Source organism: Doryrhamphus excisus, chromosome 11 (genome assembly GCF_030265055.1).
Source record: "Doryrhamphus excisus isolate RoL2022-K1 chromosome 11, RoL_Dexc_1.0, whole genome shotgun sequence".
Lineage (NCBI taxonomy): Eukaryota > Metazoa > Chordata > Actinopteri > Syngnathiformes > Syngnathidae > Doryrhamphus > Doryrhamphus excisus.
The window spans coordinates 6,038,133-6,060,347 of record NC_080476.1 but is presented as its reverse complement, the minus strand read 5'-3'; the positions used below and the strand labels follow the sequence as shown (position 1 = coordinate 6,060,347).

General features: G+C 42.4%; 2 protein-coding genes across 3 annotated transcripts; one reads left to right on the top strand and one right to left on the bottom strand.

The window, feature by feature from the left end:
• Positions 1–3,348: 3,348 nt before the first annotated feature.
• Positions 3,349–12,290, bottom strand: LOC131138619 (myelin protein zero-like protein 2). 2 transcript variants are annotated; one of them, XM_058087706.1, is made up of 6 exons: positions 12,273–12,290; positions 11,770–12,166; positions 8,456–8,625; positions 6,141–6,351; positions 5,660–5,828; positions 3,349–4,203 (listed from the first exon to the last, which is right to left on the bottom strand). In XM_058087706.1, exons 2-6 carry the CDS (start codon positions 11,831–11,833, stop codon positions 4,029–4,031), a joined length of 789 nt encoding a protein of 262 aa, XP_057943689.1. In that variant the 5' UTR covers positions 11,834–12,166; positions 12,273–12,290; the 3' UTR covers positions 3,349–4,028. The 2 variants fall into 2 exon arrangements, with proteins under 2 accessions (XP_057943689.1, XP_057943688.1); XM_058087705.1 differs by lacking the exon at positions 12,273–12,290 and having other exon boundaries at positions 11,770–12,242.
• A 156-nt stretch (positions 12,291–12,446) lies between these two features.
• pafah1b2 (platelet-activating factor acetylhydrolase 1b, catalytic subunit 2) lies at positions 12,447–20,646 on the top strand. The gene is made up of 7 exons (XM_058087709.1): positions 12,447–12,470; positions 13,032–13,156; positions 13,563–13,650; positions 14,105–14,194; positions 17,859–17,975; positions 18,236–18,358; positions 19,221–20,646. The coding sequence occupies exons 3-7, from the start codon at positions 13,564–13,566 to the stop codon at positions 19,497–19,499; spliced, it is 696 nt and encodes a 231-aa protein (XP_057943692.1). The 5' UTR covers positions 12,447–12,470; positions 13,032–13,156; position 13,563; the 3' UTR covers positions 19,500–20,646.
• Positions 20,647–22,215: the final 1,569 nt, after the last annotated feature.

Here is a 22,215-nt window from a genome sequence, read left to right as displayed (position 1 = left end):
CACTCAGCTTCTCTCGTATCCCTCTCCTTCCATCCACTCCCTCCCCTATCGCCTTTGCTGACTCGGGGTGTGTATGCAGGCACTTTTGTCAGAGTATTTGTGATGAGCAGAGAAAAGTTCTGCAGTGCAGGTTGGGCTTGTGTGATGCAGCCGCAGGGTCCAGCCAGACCATGATAAGCATACGTAAGGATGCATTATTTGGCTAATGCACCATGTGTGGTTTTGCTTAGCTCCTTCTTAGTGGTCAATCACGTTGTTACATCTCTTGTATTGACGCTTGTCTTATCTGCTGCTCAGAAGGTCAAACCGTCTTTTATGGATGCCAGTAGCATCTGCTATGTCCCGTTGATGCAAGTGCATTGTGATATAATTGGTGCAATCATTTTTCACGACAGGACGGCACCTTTAGTCTAAACACACAAAGCATTCTGTCATTCCCGAAGTAGACTAAGTCACTATTCAGTGCGGGATATTACAGATGAGAGACGTATCACACAATAGCCAGACTTCATTAGTCATTGTCAGTTGACTGATGTTGCATTTTTAACCCTTAGCAAGAGCCGTACAATAACATGAAATAGGTGGCAATTTAGAATGGGGCCGCACGGTGGTCTGGTATTTAGCAGGTTGCCTTCACAGTCAGGAGATTGTGGGTTTGCATCACTGTCGGACAATCTCTATTGGGGTGTACAAGTTCTGCGGGGGAGTGGGTTCTCTACGGGTGCTCCGGTAACCGCAGTGGGAAATGTTCCAAACCTGTAACAGGAAGAAAGAAAATCAGCATCCTGCTGCAGAATGGTAGGCTGCTGCTGCAGGACAACACACAGCAGCATGTCAATGCTCAGTGGCTGCTTGCGCGTGCCGTCAGTGCGAGAAGATGAACTGACCTACTGTACATATTCAACTTAAATTCTAGGATTTGTTCCATAAAATTGTATTCATTTATTCCCAACAGTGTAGTATCTTTATGTGGTAGCGTATCTCTTAGAAGCACTGATGTGTATGTTAGATTACAGTTTCTATGTGTTGCCATGTCAATCTAATCTGCCCAGGGCTTTCAGAATCAGTATTGGTGGCCCATGTCATTAAACTGTTAATAATGGGGTTGTGGCTGCACGGCGAACAAGTGGTTAGCGCGCAGGCCACACAGCTAGGAGACCCGAGTTCAATTCCACCCTATCTCTGTGTGGAGTTTGACTGACAGTGACTACCATATTCACAAGGCTGTTTGAAATGACATTGGGGAAACCTTTCTTTAAGAGGTGGGATGTACTCTGGGCAGATTGCCTGTCAATCATGTGGATGGAAGCTGTTGAATCACCAGCGCACCCCAGAGTTCACATAGACAGTATGTTGTTTGTTGGCATATGTACCTGTAAACTGCTTCACAGGGTTATCTGTTTTAAGAACACTCTGAATCCAAATGGAAAAAAACTGATTTTGCTGCAATTACGGCAATTCTGGCAATTCTTGCTACGTGTTACTATAACAGGCATTTAGTGGTATAATGAACATCAATAGCACTTGTTAAAGTTGGATTACAGTTTGTGTGGCAATACAGATTTACTAGCCACTGAAATTTGCATTTAAATGCAACGCCCGCTGAGGTGGTGCTCAGTCAGCCTGCCTGAAAATTCCACTTTGCAGCCTCACCCCTTGTTGTCAAACAAAGCAAAATAAAATTGTCATTTTTTAAAAATTAGGTTGGGGATAAAGTTCCAATATTATGGGAATGAAATCCAAATATATATTTACCAACTGTTTTTTTAATGGGTTTTATCCCTTTTTATTGCGTTGTGGACTTTGTAGATCTTCCAGTATCTGCACCTATTCCAGCTGTATTTCCTTGGATTTCAAAACGGTCTGTCTTAATATATTCCACCCATGGCCCGCCTCCTAGCATGACTACTCCACTGTGATTGGTCACGCACCCAAGTGCTCCCGAGGACTTCCGGACTACTGCCGAGCTCCACTTTGTAATTTTGTCGGTGTAGGAGTTGATAATCAAAAAATAAACCTTTTGGAGAGCTACTTGAAAAGTGGTTAGGAGCTAGTGGTAGCTAATGAGCTGCTGGCTGGAGACCCCTAACTTGACTCTGGTAGATCACTGACTGCAATGGGAAAGGATTATTAGCAACTCCAGACACCGGTGAGCTTGTAATTTGCACACCGCTCCCCGTATGCACACAATAATGCTACAGACAATCACTTATTTACACAAAATAAACACAGTTAGGAAATTGATAGATTGTTACTTACAGCTTGCGCTTCTGACTCTTCAGCTTCACCCATGTTCACAAACCAGTCCCACAGCTCGTACCCAGGCACACCATATAAGGAACCATTCCAAACTTCTTTCAGAAGCTTTCAAAGCTTATCGTCTGAAACTTTGACATCGTTTAACACAAGAATACAACATTCTAACTACATTTATAGGTCAGAAAAGTGGAAAAAGCATAATAGGTCTCCCTGAAGAAGCCAAAATGGAAATAAACACTGAAGTTCATACTAATAATACACATTTTCACCTAAGCTGAATGCAGTTTGTCTTGAAATAACTAGCATATCTTGACAAAATATCATCCTTTTTCCGGTATGGGGCCTACACCAATGTATAAAAAGCTTTCCTTTTGGCAAATATTGGGTTAAAGACAAAAATAAACAAAGCAAACACTCCCATATGAAAGGTGATAGCACTTTCTGAACATAACATTAGGTTGTACATGTTCAGACACTTCATGATGAAGTGATAAACTATTGGATGTTGTGTTTGTCTATGAAGACAAAAACAACATGCACACATTAAGGATTAAACGTATAAAGAAGCCGGTTGTTGCTGCTTTCAGTGAAATCAAACAAATCCAATGCATTTATAAATGGTAATGGTAATGGTTTTATTTCATTTGAACATGCATCAGATTACAATTGAGTGCGTCACATAATCAGTTCACAGTTCCACATGTCCAAAAGGAGTAGGAAGAAGCAAAGCTTATTAAATCCTACCCCTCCATCTGGTACTTTTACAATCAGTAACTGTTAAATTTGTTCACTTCCTGCTTTCCTAATATAATTTAAGGTTTTTTTTATTTTTATTTATTTTTTACATTTTTGTCCCGTACCGAGGTAAGAGGTGATATGACCATAAAATGACATAATGGGTACCATAGTAAGTGTCAATATAGTGATATATATATAACACATCATGACTGGTTCAAGACTCTTCATCCTTGTATTTAGCAAACATCAACTGCTTGTATTGTTTCTTGAATTGGCTCATCGTTGTGCATTGTTTGAGGGTCTTACTCAATCCATTCCATAGTTTGATTCCATAAAGATGATTAGCACACATTACACAGACTCAACTTCAGTCTTAGAAATATGTTTATTTCAAAATATAAACAAGTGATAATTCAGATTTGATCATAAAAAAGGTGAATCTCTAACAGTACGGTATGTACAAAATCAAAATACAAAATAATGTGTGCAACGTTACCAATGTACAAAAAACGTATCGCATTGTGGAAGAACAATCATAATTTCGCAGCAGTGTTGGAACGCCTCATTGAAGTATAAAGTATGGCAGGTGAATGTTATGTCGTGCATTGTTCAACTCATCCATAATGGTGGTCCTAGTAAGGGGAAAGTGGCAGCAACATAAAAAAACATTGTATGCATTGTACTGGTTAGTTGTAAGATGACAACTCCAACACACAGCGCTGACCCAGCAGCAGCAGCAGCAGCAGCAGCAGCAGCAACAGAGTCAATGAAGCTAAAGAGGAAAGGCTTCACCTTGAACAGACGCACAAGTTGAATTGACATCAATCGACGTATGCCGCAACACCTTCCTGTGCAGGACATCTGCTGTATCTGGTGGGGGTCACTGCCCCAATTGGCCCCAATGCAAGTAGACGGTAAAAGCGTAAAGTCAAAAGTACCAAAATTGTTTGTGTTTGCGTAAAACAAACAGAGCCAAAATGGCGGGTGTACATGTAATGATGTACAGTAATGTAATGGCAGTTGTGTCCCATTTAATCATCATCGCCGTCATCACCATCATCGTCGTCGTCGTCATCATCATCTTCTTCACTTCCGTCCTCCTCTTCATCGTCATCGCCGCTGCTCGGCTCAGACTCTTCATCATCTGAGCTCTCAACTTCCTTCTTCTCTTTGATAAGAGTGAGATGCACTGCCTCCTCGGGTTTACTGATGCAGCCCAGCATCCACACACACACACACACACACGTACACACAATCAAACAGGCTGCTCATGAGAAGGCGTAGCAAATAAGCAATAACCCAAAAGTGGAATACAATACCCACAATGCTGCGCTCCACCCCAGTCAACATATCGCAAAGGACAAACAATTTCAAGCCACATGAGCGTTTCTCCCGCCAAAAGCAGTTAATAATTGTCTTGATCTCTGTAGATGTTAGTTTCTTCACCTGTATTCACAAGGAACAAAAAGGCACACTAGCTGCTTGAAGAGGAAATGTGTTGTGCCGGGAAATGTTAGTCTGCTCATAGATTTCAACCCTTAAAAAAGATGTGACTCAATTCACTGCAACAGCATTGGAAGGAATCAATTGGGGTAAGTTCCAAATCACGAGTGTATAATACAGTCCAACCTCGATTTTCCTACAATTTTTGCATAAAATGGTACATGACAGAGTAGTCAGTCGTTCCACAGTATAGAGTGTGTATTGAGTGAGACTGTTAAATAATCCTCCATGGGGCCAAAGAAAGTTGCAAGTGATACAGAAAGGTGAGAAACATTATTGAATTCAATCTCGCAAGAATTTACAGAAAGTCTGCATCAATAATAAGTTCCATTAAATTGATCTTTTATAATTATTTCACTTTTCTAATTTATTCGTTCATTTTATACCGCTTATCCTCACGAGGGTCGCGGAGTGTGCTGGAGCCTATCCCAGCTGTCTTTGGGCGAGAGGCGGGGTACACCCTGGACTGGTGGCCAGCCAATCACAGGGCACATATAGACAAACAACCATTCACACTCACATTCATACCTATGGACAATTTGGAGTCACCAATTAACCTAGCATGTTTTTGGAATGTGGGAGGAAACCGAAGTAGAAAACCCACGCATGCACGGGGAGAACATGCAAATTCCACATAGAGATAGCCGAGGGTGGAAATGAACTCAGGTCTCCTAGCTGTGAGGCCTGTGTGCTAACCACTCGTCCGACGTGCAGTCTTATTTCTATTTTATTCTTTATAAAAAGTATTGTCTTATTTTATGTTTGTAGGTGTCTGGAATGGATGAATTGGATTTACATACTGTAAATAATTTTGGCACAAATTAAGAACAAAAACCAAGGTACCACTGTACTCATATTATTTGCTTCTGATGTACACTGCTGCTGTGAATTGAGATGAATCATTTCAAGAACAGTAGAAAGATTCCTCCATATGCACGTCTCCTACTTGGCATGAACAAAATAAAGTCCACAAATGCACTAATGCCTAACACTGAAATGATAAGCTTAAATAAGGTTCACATTGGAGGAGCAAACATGGAAGAAAACACTCCCAATTTATCATGAGTCTCTTTCCCACAAGAGCCAATCAGATGCAACACCAGTCCCGAGAGAAGGAGCAGAAGAGGATCGAGGAGCGGCGGCCCCTGTGGCCCCTCACCACACGGTCGGATCCTTGCGCTCAGGTTCCCGGGTGTGCATCTCCGTGTCCTCCCCCCTCCTCTTCTTCCTCTTGTACTTCAGAGCCACAAAGATTCCGAGAATGAGTAGGATCAGTGCGCAACTGCCGGCGATGGCGATGAGCAGGATGGTGCTCTCGGAGAGCGAGGCTGGAAGCAAGCACAACAAGAAGATGATAGCAGGAGAACGGAACAGGGTAGTTTGTTCGGCTGTGTCACTGCAGCTGTGGAGAACACAACAACGATAACGGCAAGGTTGTTCCAGTAGATAAGATCCAACTCCATGCTCAACTATTTTTTTCTGTATACTGACATTTAATATGTCTTTGGAGGATGCTTATAAATGCATAATATTGATGTTAATGACAAATGCATACTGTAAATTAGTGATGGCTGATGATGTCAGTATATTAGCAATTAGAATTAAACAAGCCCGTCGGTAAGCTCTTACCCAGCTCTTACCTTTGTTGACAACTGTGAGGATGGTTTCTCTGTTGCTGCCGTGCACATCTGGACGGTTGCGTACGTTGCAGATGTATGTGCCATTAAAGGTCGGGGGTACCTCATGCAGGGTGATGGAGGCGTCATATCTCGTAACATCTCCTGACCACACCGCACGGTCTTTGAAACGTCCGCTTTGGGGTGGGTATGGTACCTCCTGGTAGTAGAACACCTGTATACAGTGTACAGTACACACATCACTAGGCAGTCCAAATGAATAGGCTCATGACTAGATAGGACAGCTCTAGTCAGAGGGGGTGGTGCGGCCTTCTCTGATGCAAATATGTAATATAAATATAACATATACTACTCAATAGAATATATAAACATGTACTTTACTGTTTATTATTGGAAAAAAACCACCACTGGTGGTAGTGACGTTGCGGAAGCATGCTGCAGCAAGTTTGAATGGTTATTTTTTGTTGTTGGAACCAGAAATGTGTCTTATGGATGTAAAATGAGACAGGCAGAAACGCAGAGTGTGACCCTTGATGCGCCGTCGGGATGATGACGGAGCCACTCCCATCACATTTACATAACTCTATAATGACAACAAATCTTCTCTTTTCAGAGGTCTGGCATCCTTGTCTTGGTACGGTCCATTTGTTTGTTATGTCGTGTATCTCTCTAGAACACTATCCTAAAATGCCACTAGCGGCCCACAATGCAATTTGCGGTCACATGCAAGTAGCGTGAAATTTTGTCTCGGCCGCGTGATCCAAGATGGCGGCACAAACAAACTGGACGGTATATTGGCCAAACAAAAAAGCAAACATTTTAGCAAAAATTTTGGATGTTCACCAAAAAACATGCTAACCAGGGCGAATGTTAACCGAGGTACCTTTATCCCTAAATGATTAAATCATTTTACCTCCAACAAATCAACCTAATGGAATACTAACAAGGGTGACTCCACCCAAACGACATTTTAGCGAGGGATTCTGCACAATTTCCACCAAAATTTCCACCAAACACTTTTTTTGTCTTTGATCCCACTCCAAAGGGGTCTTGAAAAAGAAGAGTTGTCTTATTTTCGAAATTAGAAGCAATACGTACAGCTAGGAGAATACACATCTGCAATTTCATATATTACGTGCGGAGTTCCCCAGGGGTCAATACTGGGGCCAAAACTGTTCAACTTGTACATCACTGATATCTCCAAAGTAACAAAAGACTTAAAGCTGGTATTATTTGCGGATGATACCACTGCTTTTTGTTCTGGAGGGAGTACAAATGAAATCATTAGAAAGATCAGAGAAAAAATGGTCACACTAAAAAGATGATAATAGATTGTCCTTGAACCTAAGTAAAACTAAAATCATACTGTTTAGTAACAGCAGAAAGGACACGCACCAGCAAATACAAATAGAAATTGAACAAATGTAACAGTAACTGATTGTAAAAGTACCAGATGGAGGGGTAGGATTTAATAAGCTTTGATTCTTCCTACTCCTTTTGGACATGTAGAACTGGGAACTGATTATGTGATGCATTCAATTGTAATCTGATGCATGTTCAAATGAAATAAAACCATTACCATTACCGAATTGTCTTATATTTGGCCTAATACAGTACAGCGGTAGCTCAGTTTTCATTATTAATTTGTTCGAAAAACTAAAATGTATGTAACCCAAGGCAATTTTTTCCAAAAGGAAATGATGGAAATCTAATCAATCTGCTCCAGACACCCAAAAATATGCACTCAGATAATTCACAGAGAGTGAATCGGCAATACCCTAATGAGAATAAGCGGCATAGAAAATGGATGGAATCAGCAATGCCTTGGTTTGGCCACTCAATCTTATGGAAAGTTACAGTTCAGTATGAAAACTGAGACAGTGTACTAAAACCGGGGCAAAATTTGGGGGACATTTGTCAAAGAAAGCCAAATCATACAAAAACTACAGTGTATGTTTTAGTGAGGTTTTACTCTATACGTATGTAATAACAGGGTACTAACGGTGCACTAACGGTGCACTAACGGTGTACCGTCAATGGAAAGCAATAAGGATTTTTTGGCATGTGTTCACTTTTAATTTTTAAGTTTACAGTCATAACTGACGAGTAGTTATTCTATTATTTCTATGAAAAAAAACAACAATTGAGTGGAAAATAGGTCTTTTAAGAATAGTTATTGACAGGCAATTCACATACGTCCTTTCACCACCCTTCAATTGACAGTGGTAATTTCTGCTTCCCAACTGAGGGGGGAGCCCTCGAGCAAAAAAAAAAGTCACATAATCATTTTTTTCAGTCAAAATTTTTTTATCACCTACCGACTCCTCTCTTTTGGAATTCAGTGGCCGGAAGTTCCAGGACACGATGACGGATTGGGCTGACACAGGGTGACTGGAGCGGAAGGTGCACTTGAGTTTAACATTGGTCCCGTTAACTCCTTCCACTGCAGTGGGAGCAAAGATCTCAATACCTGAGACGAGAGGCACTCCTGAATAGAGAGGACAAATAGTGATCAGTGGGCTCATTCTCAACAGGTTAATCATTCCCTGCTGGGTCCAAAGGTCACGTGCTGACATGAGTGATGATGGACAGTTGTGTAGACTCGTCCAGAGCATTATAGCGTTCCTTCTGTTCTGTCCTGTGACTCCCTAAAGAAATACAAGATGGAAAAAGAAGACTTCTAATGTTTAATAGGACTAGACTGTAGATACAATAAAGCTAAGCTTCCCAGTAAATTGTGCAGCTGGTGTGGTGGTGCTATTTCATCCCAGGAGGGGGGGGGGTTCCACATAGTGCCTGTAGCGAGTACAGTACATTAAACATTTATAGCAATAAATCTAATGATATAGCAATATAGTGTATATAAGTGATCCTTTATTTTAATACACAAATTGCTTAAAGGCTGCATCGCGGATGAGTGGTTAGCGTGCAGGCCTCACAGCTAGGAGACTAGAGTTCAATTCCACCCTCGGCCATCTCTGTGTGGAGTTTGTATGTTCTCTCCATGCATGCGTGGGTTTTCCTCCCACATTCCCAAAACATGCTAGGTTAATTGGTGACTCCAAATTGTCCATAGGTATGAATGTGAGTGTGAATGGTTGTTTGTCTATATGTGCCCTGTGATTGGCTGGCGACCAGTCCAGGGTGTACTCCTGCTCTCGCCCTAAGACAGCTGGGATAGGCTCCAGCACCCCCGTGACCCTTGTTCACTAGTTAACGTGTCACTACTTCTTGAAGCTGCACTCTAAGTATCATGGGAAATGTAGTTCATTAGCCACATCACAGAAAACGGATGAATGGACTGTACAAGCTGTACACTCAGAAAGCCAAGTTGATTTTTTTTTCTTGAAACAAATATTATATTGTATATAAAAGTGTAAAACATTAAAAAAATAAAGGGAAAAGTAAGTGAAACGGGATAATAAACAGCTCAGATTAAAAATGATTATAACCCTGATAAATAAAACAGGACTGGCATGGAAGTGCCAAGCAGAAAACGCCTTGTGTGGTAAATCACAGCAAGTGTTTCCTTATCTGCGTGTTCAAACATATGGTGTCTGTGTCACCACAGCACATCTAATACCAGCACTCTTATAATATGTCAACATGGCGTCTGCCTTGGTGAAACACTCAAGTGGAAAGTACAACTCTTGAACACATCTGGACCGTGGTGGCGGCCGGAACATGAGTTGGCCGCTCAGGAATGTTGGAAGCAATTTTGCCCTGACTGTCTCAATGTCTCAATTTAACTCAATGGACGGCTTTTAAGGATTATTGTCAACCAATGTTCCTCATGCATTTGCCACTGTGAGCCTTTTAAAAGTGATTTTGTTGATTTGCAGCAAGTCAACTGTCTTATGTTTACCTTAAAGTAGGAAACATGCTATTTTTGGTAGTGGATGTCGACTGCGTCAGTGGAAATGCCGAAGTCCACAGCGCAATCTAATTCAAGAGTGACTGTATACTATATACAGTACAGTAATGTACAGTTCTAAGAAAAGTTTTAATTTAACTATGTGTGTTTATTGTGTTGTTTGGCAACAGTTTGGCAACATACCTATCCAACATCAAGATCAAGATCTCCCTGCAGCAGTGCACGGAATCCCTGACTCCATGGTCACCACACTCAGGCAATTGGGACTAAAAGAGTAGTCAATATTAGGGGGTGCATGTCCTCTCTGAGCTTTTCACTTCCATAGTGATGGCTTTCCTTTTCTTTGATGCACAGCCGCTTGTGCGACAAAATGAAGTGCCAATCCGATATCAATATCGCAGCCAATAACAATATCAGCATGGATCACATATACTTTCAGTGCTTATTTTGTAGTTTTGAATGCTTGTTTGAGTGATATGACTTATTTGCAGGAAGCAGCTGATTGACCTCACCTCTTTGGGAGCCTATAAATGGGCACAGTTGTGCTTGCTCCAGGGCCATGCTGGCTGCTGGCTGCTGGCTTCAGGCTGAGCAGTAGGCTGTTTTTCAGGTTTCTTTATTAGTATGTTTTTTTTTTTTTATTCATGTTTGTCCTTGTGTGACCGACTGTTGTTTTCGGTTTTGGTTTTGGGATTTTGTTGTGTAATTTTTCCTTGTTTAGGGGGAGCGCTGAGTTGACAGGACAATAGACCTGTACAGGGTCGACCTGTTCACCTTACCGTCCTTTTGTTTGTTTGGCTTTTGTAACAAACAAACAAAGTGAAAAATAAAATTGGAAGAAATGGGTGTGCAAAATATTTTTAGGGTAGGACTGTTCATTTAACAATATTAACAATTTCTTCATGGCCCCTAGTATAAACAACCAGTGGTTACAGCAGTACTGGCACAGTGAGGGGGAACTACCGCTGTATCTACATCCAATGTGTAATTTTACCACGGTATACAGCAAATCAGTAGTTAATCCCAATCTGAATAACAGATCGGAACATCTGTAGTTCGAGGTACGGAATCAACACTTCAAACCCAACTTTACTCACCACCAACAGTGGCTGGTTATATTTTCTGTTATAGTTAATGACTTATTGTTATCCCGTGGGAGTCTCCCAGGCAATGCTACTTCCAATATGCAATGGGTTTGGTTGTAAATACACATATAATGCATACTCAATTAGTACTCCGGTTTCCTCCAACATTCCATGTTGGGTTTATTGGCGACTCCAGATTGTCCATAGGTATGAATGTGAGTGTGAATGGTATATGTGACCTGTGATTGGCTGGCGACCAGTCCAGGGGGTACCCCGCCTCTCGCCCAAAGACAGCTGGGATAGGCTCCAGCATAGCCACGACCCTAGTGAGTATGGATGAATGGCCCACCCCTAGTTTGAGCTTCAACCAGAGCATTTTGCCGAAACTGTATGAAGTAAATGGCACACCCTTTTCCAAAGTACTAACTGCACATGCTCAGAATGCCATTACTATGACCTGAAACACTAGTCCATTGCATGGAGGTACATTTAGGAGCTAAAAGAATCCACAATAACCCACATAATCACTGTGATTTTGTGGATGTGGAAACCAAACTATATGCATCCAATGTCTGACCTTTAATCAGCAACACATACACTCAACCTGCAGGTATTATGGAATAACAGTTTGTTTTAAAGACTACTTGTAGACATGCGTCACTTTTTCGCTCACCTGACAGCAGCAACCCTCCCAGGAGAAGCAGAGGCCATGTCCGACACACGAGACGGAAAAACATCGATGCTTTCTCAACTTCGACAGTCCCTTGGGGAAGGTTTATGGGCGGCAGGCATGTAGGTTCCCACGGGTTGTTGATCTAAAGTAAAGAACGATCCCTGAAGTACAACTCTCTTCCACTCCACTGATCCCTGATCCAGTGAGTCACCTCTCCGAACACAACACACCTGATGGGCGGTGTTTGACAACTTCTTGCATAACCTGTTACGCTCGCCCCCCTAAATCGCTTCGACGCACGTCTGGCTTCAGCGCATATATTTGCGCAAAGCTAAGTGATGATTCAATGTTGTTGTTTTTTTATCTGGATTCGGTTTGGAGTTCTGCAGGGTTGCAACTGTAAGACAAATTACACGAGGATCTCTATGTCGCCACCTGTTGGCCAAACTACGATATGGCATGGAAGTGAGACAACTGTTGTATTCAGTCATATATAAGCATACCTGTCAACACTCTCGTTTTCACTTGGAAACTACCGTATTTATCAACAACTTCACGTTCAATAGTTACCCGTATTTTTAATTTCATCCCAAAAAATCTACTTCAGTTCTGACGAAACAACACAGCTTCCTGTCCGCTCGGTAAACCTCGGAGAACATCGGCCTACTACAACCGGTAAAAAGAGGCCTTCAAAATAAAAGGTGGACATTATTGTGGAAGATCATATTTTGCCTTAATTTCCGGATCATGTCCCTTATTTTATAATGCAAATGTTGACAGCGATATATTTATCAAAATGTGTAATATTTCATGGCCAGTTACGTGTAGATAGTGAGCGACACATCTGTTGAAAAGTTTCAAAAGAGGTTGGATTGTTGAAGTGAAAGTGAAATTCAAATTCAACGTATTGTATTACATATCCTGAGTGTAAATTAGGTTACGGTTACTGATTTTTTTTTTAAAAACGAATTAGAGATGTTTGTTGAGGGAAGTTTCTCATCTGAAAACCCCATGATTGCTTGCGAAACATGTACGTGCCACTGGTGATACTACTTTGAGAAATAATTAAACATGTATCTTTTACACCGGTTGCATCTGTCATTCAAACAGTTTAAAATTGTCGTCGTTCCTGATGAAACGTTTGTAAGATTTAAACTACTCCGACCCTCATAGCGTTCCGGAAAAATGGTGAATCTACACACTCTCTTCCGTAATAGGATCTCTGCTTGCTGTCTTGACACGCCTTTTGTTGTCTCGCCTAGCTGGATCTTGCCTGCTTGATGCTACCGTAGCGAGCATCACCCCATCAACAACCAGACAGCTGTCAAGTCTACAACACAGCAAACGTCAGCCTCGAATCGAGAAGTGACGGTCTGCAATCTGCCAGGTTTTAAAATTATAATATTCATCTCCTTGTGTCAAAGGCGGGCATTATAGTGTCAAATGCTGCTGCCATAATAGTCTCCAGCGTTAGCTAGCTAACAACCTAACGATACAGTCAATAAACCATGCTGTGGCTGACCTCTCCAATAGCAGAGTCACGTATGCGGTTTATAGCATTCGCATTGAACGCAAAAGCACCACAATGTGCATTTTATGCCATGTTGTCTGTTCCTACCACGTTAATCTACCACTTCGCGGCAAACGTCTCTGCTAGCTGATGCTTTGCTACTCAAGTCAAGTAGCACATAAGCAAAGCAGCTTTGACCATGCATCTTGATTTGTAACGGTATACCATTCATTTGTGGTAATAGTGTCCATTTTGTAGCAATTAAATGCAGTTGTCTCTGCAGGATGAGTGGTGATGGTGATGGTTTCAACCCTGCTGCAGTGGCACAGCCAGTAGACGATGTGCAAGGAGATGGGCGGTGGATGTCACAGGTTGGTTCCATGCATTATTTGCCTAGAAGCATGTCGTCACCAATTTATCTTCTAAGTTTAAAGAATTCCTGTAAACTAAAGTAGCCAGGGAATGCATTTCACCTAATTTATAGCTCACAAGCTAGAATACACATTTTTAACGAGTTTTAAAGCATAATTTAGATGCAGTTAAATACTTTATAGAGCTTGTTTAGTAGCATCACATGGTAGATCTCTGGAAGGTTAATCCACTGATTCTAATAGGACTGAGACAGTCTGCTTCAGGGCAAGCACTCCTTCCCAACTAGGAAGACTAGATGTTTCACACCACTGCTGCAGGGTTTTGTCTGGATGGGACTATTTACAAAGATGCTGACTTAACCTATTTTAACACATATTGTTGTTGTCTGTTTTTTTTTGCCTCCATTCTACCCACCATTGCACTTCTGACAGTTTTGTGTTTGTTATTTTGCAGCACACTCGATTTGTGCAGGAGTGTAAGGATGGAGAACCAGATGTGCTTTTTGTGGGGGACTCGATGGTACAGCTAATGCAGCAGTACGAGGTGAGATGAGAACATTGGCTTTCTGTGCAAGTTTTATGTTCTGTGCAGCAAAAGCATTTATATGCAGAATAGGTTTTGTACTGGAATTGATTGCACAGACATATTTTTTGTGGGTTAGAACAGGAAAAAAATGACATATATCATATAGAGTAGACGTATTTATGCATCTGTAGAAAGTATCAAGTCTTTATTAGTTGTTGTGCGTTCAAATGTATTTTATTAATATTGAAAAATCTATAAATATATTACTATTCAGAATATTCCATCCATCCATTTTCTATGCCGCTTATCCTCACGAAGGTCCCAGCTGTCTTTGGGCGAGAGGTGGGGTACACCATAGTCTGGTCGCCAGCCAATCACAGGGCACATATAGACAAACAACCATTCACACTCAGATTCATACCTATGGACAATTTGGAGTCACCAATTAACCTAGCATGTTTTTGGAATGTGGGAGGAAACTGGTGTATCTGGAGAAAACCCACGCAGACGCAGGCCTGACTGTGTGACCTACATGCTAACTACTCGGTCACCGTGCGGCCAAAATCATAATAGTAACACATTTAAATATTATATACAATATAATATGTGGCTGCACTGCAGACGAGTGGTTAGCGCACAGGCCTCACAGCTAGTTTGATTCCACCCTCGGCCATCTCTGTGTGGAGTTTGCATGTTCTCCCCGTGCATGCGTGGGTTTTCTTCAGGTACTCCGGTTTCCTCCCACATTCCAAAAACATGCTAGGTTAAATGAATATGAGTGTGACTGGTTGTTTGTCTATATGTGCCCTGTGATTGGCTGGCGACCAGTCCAGGGTGTACCCCGCCGAAAATGAATGAATAAATGAATATAATATGTATGTGATAAATAGTATGCAGTGTATTTTATATATTATTTTGCAGTGGACACCCCTGTTTTACAGTCTAAGTGAGGCACTGAATACTAGATCTGTATTGCTTTAATTCAATTTCGTTATTTGATGTGATTGGATGTTTAAAGTCCTTCTGATAAAAGGGGAAAAACCACATGGTTTCATTTAAATAATTATAGGTGTAAAATTGTGTGTGTGTGAATCAATATATATAATATAGTTTGGCCCCCTGGTCAATCATTTTAACTTGATGGAGCCCATAATGTTTGCCCACCTTTCAACTATGGTGTCACCAGTACTGCTATCGTGGAGGACATAAAAAGGAAGGCTCTAAACTCTTTTAAAGTAGCAGCACCAAGTCACTGGTACAGATATGTAGATGACACATGGGTGAAAATGAGAAGCCAAGACGTGCTAGCCTTCACTGAGCACATGAACTCAGTGGACAAAAACATCAGGTTCACACGTGAGGATGTCAAAGACAATACGCTGCCTTTTTTGACTGTGACGTCCACATTGCAGATGGTGGGAGCCTCCTTGTTGTTTTTTCCAGAAAACCCACTCACACTGACCAATACCTACTTTGTGACTCACACCACCCACTGAAGCCCAAACTGGCCATTATCAGAACCCAACAACACAGAGCTGAACATGGTCCCAGAAGCCCAGAGCCCAAAGAGAAAGAACATTAGCACATGAGGGATGCCCTCAAAACCTGTAGTGCATCTTGGTCCATAAAGAACAAAAGCAAGGTGGATGAGGAAAAAAAAGACTAGAAGACACAATAACATTGTCATCCTGTATGTGTTAGACCAATCTAAGAAGGATAACTCCTCTGGTCAAGACTCTGCAGTCTACTTGTTATTGTCCACTTATAATGCGTCAACACAACACATGTGAGTACACCTCACAGTTAGCATATGCAAACTGTAGTCAAAATGTGACTATTTAGTGCAATCGCAATTGGTATCCTTGATCCTCTTGGGCTTGGAATTCACCAGCGCTGCACAGGTTCCTATTGGAATCCTCTTGCACTCCTGCATGATGGCGTCACTGGTGGGTGTTAGACATATAGTGCTCCTCCACCTTTCTTCCACTTGAAGATAATTGCTTTCAAGCTTCAGCTTCCTCAGCAAGGCACCTGCTCATGTTTGAGATCATTGTCATATTGGAAATCTGACATGTGGCCCCGTTTCACAAGAGAGAGGATCGTGCTCCGCTTCAGAATTTCACAGTGCATGTTAGAATTCATGTTTCCCTCAATGAACCGCTACTGTAACTGACTGTGGACGAGACACGCTTATCTTGCCACTCAATGTTGCGTTTCCTTTAGAGACATAGAGACAATAATGTGTGGGACAGCTGCGCCAAAATCAGAACAGTTGTGTTAGCTTGTACTTTTGGAGAATTATCAAAACATATGAGTGAGGGGGTACTCATGGTATGACAAAAGACTATGGGAGACACTGCTTTACACATGAAAGAACGTGTAGACAACATCATTCATTCATTCATTTTCTACCGCTTTTTCATCACGAGGGTCGCGGGGGTGCTGGAGCCTATCCCAGCTGTCTTTGGGCGAGAGGCGGGGTACACCCTGGACTGGTCGCCAGCCAATCACAGGGCACATATAGACAAACAACCATTCACACTCACATTCATACCTATGGACAATTTGGAGTCACCAATTAACCTAGCATGTTTTTGGAATGTGGGAGGAAACCGGAGTACCCGGAGAAAACCCACGCATGCACAGGAAGAACATGCAAACTCCACACAGAGATGGCCGAGGGTGGAATTGAACCCTGGTCTCCTAGCTGTGAGGTCTGTGCCATTCATTCATTCATTCATTTTCTACCGCTTATCCTCACAAGGGTCGTGGGGGTGCTGGAGCCTATCCCACCCTGGACCCTACACCCTGGACTGGTCGCCAGCCAATCACAGGGCACATATAGACAAACAACCATTCACACTCACATTCATACCTATGGACAATTTGGAGTCGCCAATTAACCTACTTTTGGGATGTGAGAGGAAACCGGAGTACCCGGAGAAAACCCACGCATGCACGGGGAGAACATGAAAACTCCACACAGAGATGCCCGAGGGTGGAATTGAACTCGGGTCGGCCACCGTGTAGACAACATGTTCCAAATAATTCCTGTGCTTGCACCTAACTAGTTGCTGTCAGAGTGAGAGAAGAAACGAGAGCCAAGCAAAATGTGTAAACAAAGATGGTCTAAAAGTCGATTGAAACGTGATGCTGGCATCGATAAGCTGAGACTGTGACAAGTTGCCGTTAGTTGACGCCTCGTTTTACAGAATATTTTTAATTTTCACGGTAATAAGATATCAAACTGCATCTATTTAAACAGGCGTACTTTTATCTGGTGGCACATTTGGTCACAGTTTGGAGCCCTGCAGTAGCATTACTGACACCTAGTGACCGGTGTTGAGTACTTCATATTCACAGCGTGTTATATTACTAGTATTTTAGTTCATTTAGCCATTTTTATGCTTGAAAATGTTTAATTTGGGCAAACAATATGAAACATTTCATTAAATACGCTAAAAATAAACAAAAATTCTCATAATATGCTGTATTCAAACCATAAAACAGCCTGATTTATGAGTGAGTGATGCAAAATTCAAAATTCCTGTATATTAAAGGTGAATTTTTGGCGCCCCCTTGAGGCCATGGCACCCTTTGCATACATCTATGCTGCTTAACGGGCCACCCGGCTCTGGGAAGCAGTCGAAAAAAATGACTTCTGTGTATTTTCCATCCACAGGTCTGGAGGGAGTTGTTCTCGCCGCTTCATGCCCTCAACTTTGGCATCGGAGGCGACACCACCTGCAATGTGTTGTGGCGGCTGCAGAACGGAGAGCTAGAAAACATCCGTCCCAAGGTTGGTGTGACTCAGCTCCATCTGCTGTGCAAATGTGTACGGACATAAACACTGTGTGCTGGTATCCTTGTGCACGGGTCACGGTCAAACACACACGCCTCTGACCTTGCTGTCTTGGCTTTATGGCGGGCAAGGTGGCATGATAGAGTCATCAGAAGTAGCGCGTCCAACTGGAATGTTGTCATTGAGTTTTCTAACTGTGATATAGAAAATGAACACACAAAAAATGAGCCCAACATCTGTATTTTGGTTTTGTTCAGATTGTGGTGGTGTGGGTAGGAACCAACAATCACGAACACACGGCGGAGCAAGTCGCCGGGGGAATTCTGTCGATTGCAAAGCTGCTCACATCCCGTCTACCCAAAGCAAAAGTAGTAGTGCTGGTAAGTTCACTCTCTTTTTTGGATTACGGCTTTAAAAGTATTAGTATAAATTAGTATAAATGATACAAAAACAAGAGTAATTTAGTCATTGCCATGGCAACCCCACATCACCTACAATGAGCGGTCTGTTATTGGTGGACTGTGCGGATATGTTGCCAGGGCCTCCCCAACCCTGATTTCAAACACTATTGATAATTATAGGTTATCACATGGTTTGTCTGGTATCAGGCCCGGTATCATGCCCCCAAGTGTCAGTATCAGCCCGAGACCTTACATGAGCTTATTATCACATACTATTTAATCAAAAGACCATTTTGTTTCCAGAAAATTTTCAGTTTATTACATGTATTATATCTTTCGCCGGGAGTGTCAACCGCTGACATGTTGACAGAGCACAGACAGCAGCAAAACAAACGCTGTGTGTTCACGCTCGTGCGCTGTTCTCTGATTGGTTTGCGCGCTCTGATTGGACAGCTACGGGGGCTGATACTGGACATGGTTAAACTCTATATTTTATCAGTATCACTGCCCTGGGCTTTGACACAGTATCATTTCGGCCTTTTCCCGTATCATTCATGGGCGGTTTCTAGGGTACAGGGCCAATTAATACTGTAGTATGTGATAACCTGTAATATGAATTTATTCATCTGTACAAACCAATGTATGAGTTGCACGCGCCAGCTTCGGTCAAGGATGAATAAAGACACTAACAGACTTGCCAACCTTGAATGAAATTTTATGAGTACAGTCCCCCCCGCTTCGTACGCCCCATCTCATAGCTAATGTTTCCTCAATAAGCAACATATTTTTGCATTTATGTTGTGTTTACATTGGTTAAAACAAAGCAAAAAACGGTCCTCAGGGTTTGTTACCACGAGGGGAGCGTCCAAACCCTCTGAGAGAGAAAAACGCCGGTGTCAACAACTTTCTGCGATCCTGGCTGCCACGCTTGGCGCAGGCTCAGTTCCTGGATGTGAGCGGGGAGTTTGTTCACTCCGACGGAACCATCAGTCCGCAGGACATGTTCGACTTCCTCCACCTGACGTCAACAGGTTACCGTACCGTGGCCAAGCCCCTCAGCGACCTCTTGCTTCAAATACTCGAGGAGACGCCGGAGGAGCGACGGGCGTCGTTGGTTTGAGTATCCGAGACCGAGCAGCGCCGGGGGGTCATGTCTCGCGCGCTGATGTGGGAGGAACGGGGGAAGACGTGCCTCTGGGTTCAATAGCAGGAAGGCGTCCTGACATGTCTTGGCGTTGATGAGTGGCGGATTGGTGTGGGTGCTGTAGAGGGGGGAGGGACATCACTACACTCTTCAAATGACTTACTGCCTGAGATCTTGTGTGACTGCGCTCTCATCAAATGAAGTATTTCCGAGCACCGTTACACACCAATATGTGGCAAAATACAACAAACCAGTTTATCTTCCTCGATTACATCCTTACGGTAAAAGGTTGGCTGCTTTACAACACTGTACAATGTTTATAGTCTGGTTAAAAGAGGGGGAAAAACATCATGCAATAAAGTTTATCCTTCCATAATGATTTTTTAAATATGAAACAAATAGCACAGCAAAATAGCACAGTGGATGTGTGTTTAGACACGCTACAAGATGTTGAATCAAGGTGTCATGTTTGTTTGATGCGCGGTCAAAACTTCATTCAGCTTCACGTGGAACCTCTTTAAATCCCAGCTGGACGCGATGTTTATCCCATAAACATATATTTTGCAACACAATGTAAGACAGCTGCCATTTTAACAAATCTGTATCATGCTGGACAATGAATGGCACTCTCTCCCTCTCATTCAGTATTTTCTTTCTTACGCACCTCTTGTTGAAAAATGTATGTGGCTGTTATCTTTTCGTCATTGATCTCTCACGCAACCCTGCCCCTATCGGCCCCTCTTTGCTTCTCTACATCATTCCCCAACACTTGTATGAATAGAAGTTGCAGAAGCTACTGAATATTACTAAGCAAAAACTATGCTAAAGTTTCACAATAAGTCACATACCGAGCTTGAAATGATACTGCTGTCTTAAGCTCTGTATACATATGTACTATGTGTGTGTGTATGGATGCGTGTCTGCGCCTTAAATGTCCATGGGAGCGGCTGTGTACAAAATGACTGTCTTTTGGTTGGAGTGGTGTGATTGTGTAGAAATGACCCCAGTTGTAAATAAGCTTTGTGGAGTTTTTTTTTGAGGGGGGGAAAGTGATGTTTGAAGGGGGGGTTTAGATTGTGGGTGTCTGTAGGTGTGATACGATACGTGCACTTGGTTGGCTTGTTGTCTTGTTATTGAGTTAAAGCATTCCAATAAAAACATGGATGTGATGATTTGTGTCTGAGTGGTCATGTTTAGAGTTCGTCCTCGTCTATTTCAATTATTTCCTTGTTTTAACGCAACAATTCTTAATTCCTTCCATCAGGTTGGATGAAAACCGGGGCAAATGTGTAATGTAAATCCAATGAATCCATTCCAGACACACATAAATTTGAACAAAAAATAAATCAGTATCGTAGTACATGCAGAAAACAATGTGGAAAATAAATAGCAGATAAATGGAAGTTATTGTTGACGCGGACTTCCTGTACATCCTGCCGAGATTGACTTCATTTGCTCACCTTCTTCATCAAATTGCTGGTACGGCGGGGTATTTAGCATGCACACGTAATAAAACATGCATGGACAGCAAGTCATCAATGCTTGGGGTGGTTTGTTTGGGGACTTGATTTCGAGGAACAATACAGTGCAGGGCAGACAGACTAGGTAGATTGTTATGTGTGTTTGTGAAAAACAGCCGGAAACAAATCATACCTAAACCGGGGCGTATGATAACCAAGGTTCAGACAACAGAGCTTCACCTGTCGTAAACATTAGTAAACATTGCTAAATTTGAACATTTCCTGATGAAGGTAGGTAGAGTTTTATATAAAGAAAAAAGGGTGTAGGATATATTTGAACATTTTAATAGAGGTAAAAACAATAATGGGCGGCACGGCGGTCGAGTGGTTAGCACGCAGACCTCACAGCTAGGAGACCAGGGTTCAATTCCACCCTCGGCCATCTCTGTGTGGAGTTTACATCTTCTACCCGTGCATGCGTGGGTTTTCTCCGGGTACTCCGGTTTCCTCCCACATTCCAAAAACATGCTAGGTTAATTGGTGACTCCAAATTGTCCATAGGTATGAATGTGAGTGTGAATGGTTGTTTGTCTATATGTGCCCTGTGATTGGCTGGCGACCAGTCCAGGGTGTACCCCGCCTCTCGCCCGAAGACAGCTGGGATAGGCTCCAGCACCCCCGCGACCCTCGTGAGGAAAAGCGGTAGAAAATGAATGAATGAATAAAAACAATAATGAATAACCAAGATTATCATCCATCACGGGCATGCTGGAGCCTATCCCAGTTGTCGTCGGGTGAGAGGCTGGGCACATATAAACAAACAACCATTCACACTCACATTCATACCTATATGGACACATTTGGAGTCACCAATTAACCTAGCATGTTTTTGGATTGCACACACACGGAGAACATGCAAACTCCACACAGACATGCCACGATGCAGCCCCAATATCATCATTAAAAACCCAAATGCCTCACCAGCCATGAACCTCACATCATTCATTCACACTGTACATACTGTACATATGCAACAAGATGATGTCCATGTCTTGTGTCGAGAACTACATAAGAGCAGCTTGTTGGTCACATGAGACCAACATTGAGCTCTTTGGCATCAACTTTGGAGGCAGAAAAAGTAGAGTACGGAAAGACTTCCCTGTATTGAGGGGGCAATGACTTGAGAACCTCCTGGACTCAGCCAAAACATTGAAGATGAATAGTGGCTGGGT

Coding starts and splice junctions, on each gene's coding strand:
- LOC131138619 (XM_058087706.1), bottom strand. CDS start 11,833: ATGTTTTTCCGTCTCGTGTGTCGGACATGGCCTCTGCTTCTCCTGGGA. Junction 8,626..11,769: donor GGGAGGGTTGCTGCTGTCAG/GTGAGCGAAAAA, acceptor CTCTCTATTCAG/GAGTGCCTCTCGTCTCAGGT. Junction 4,204..5,659: donor CGCAAGGATCCGACCGTGTG/GTGAGGGGCCAC, acceptor GGGCTGCATCAG/TAAACCCGAGGAGGCAGTGC.
- pafah1b2 (XM_058087709.1), top strand. CDS start 13,564: ATGAGTGGTGATGGTGATGGTTTCAACCCTGCTGCAGTGGCACAGCCA. Junction 13,651..14,104: donor ATGGGCGGTGGATGTCACAG/GTTGGTTCCATG, acceptor GTTATTTTGCAG/CACACTCGATTTGTGCAGGA. Junction 17,976..18,235: donor TAGAAAACATCCGTCCCAAG/GTTGGTGTGACT, acceptor GGTTTTGTTCAG/ATTGTGGTGGTGTGGGTAGG.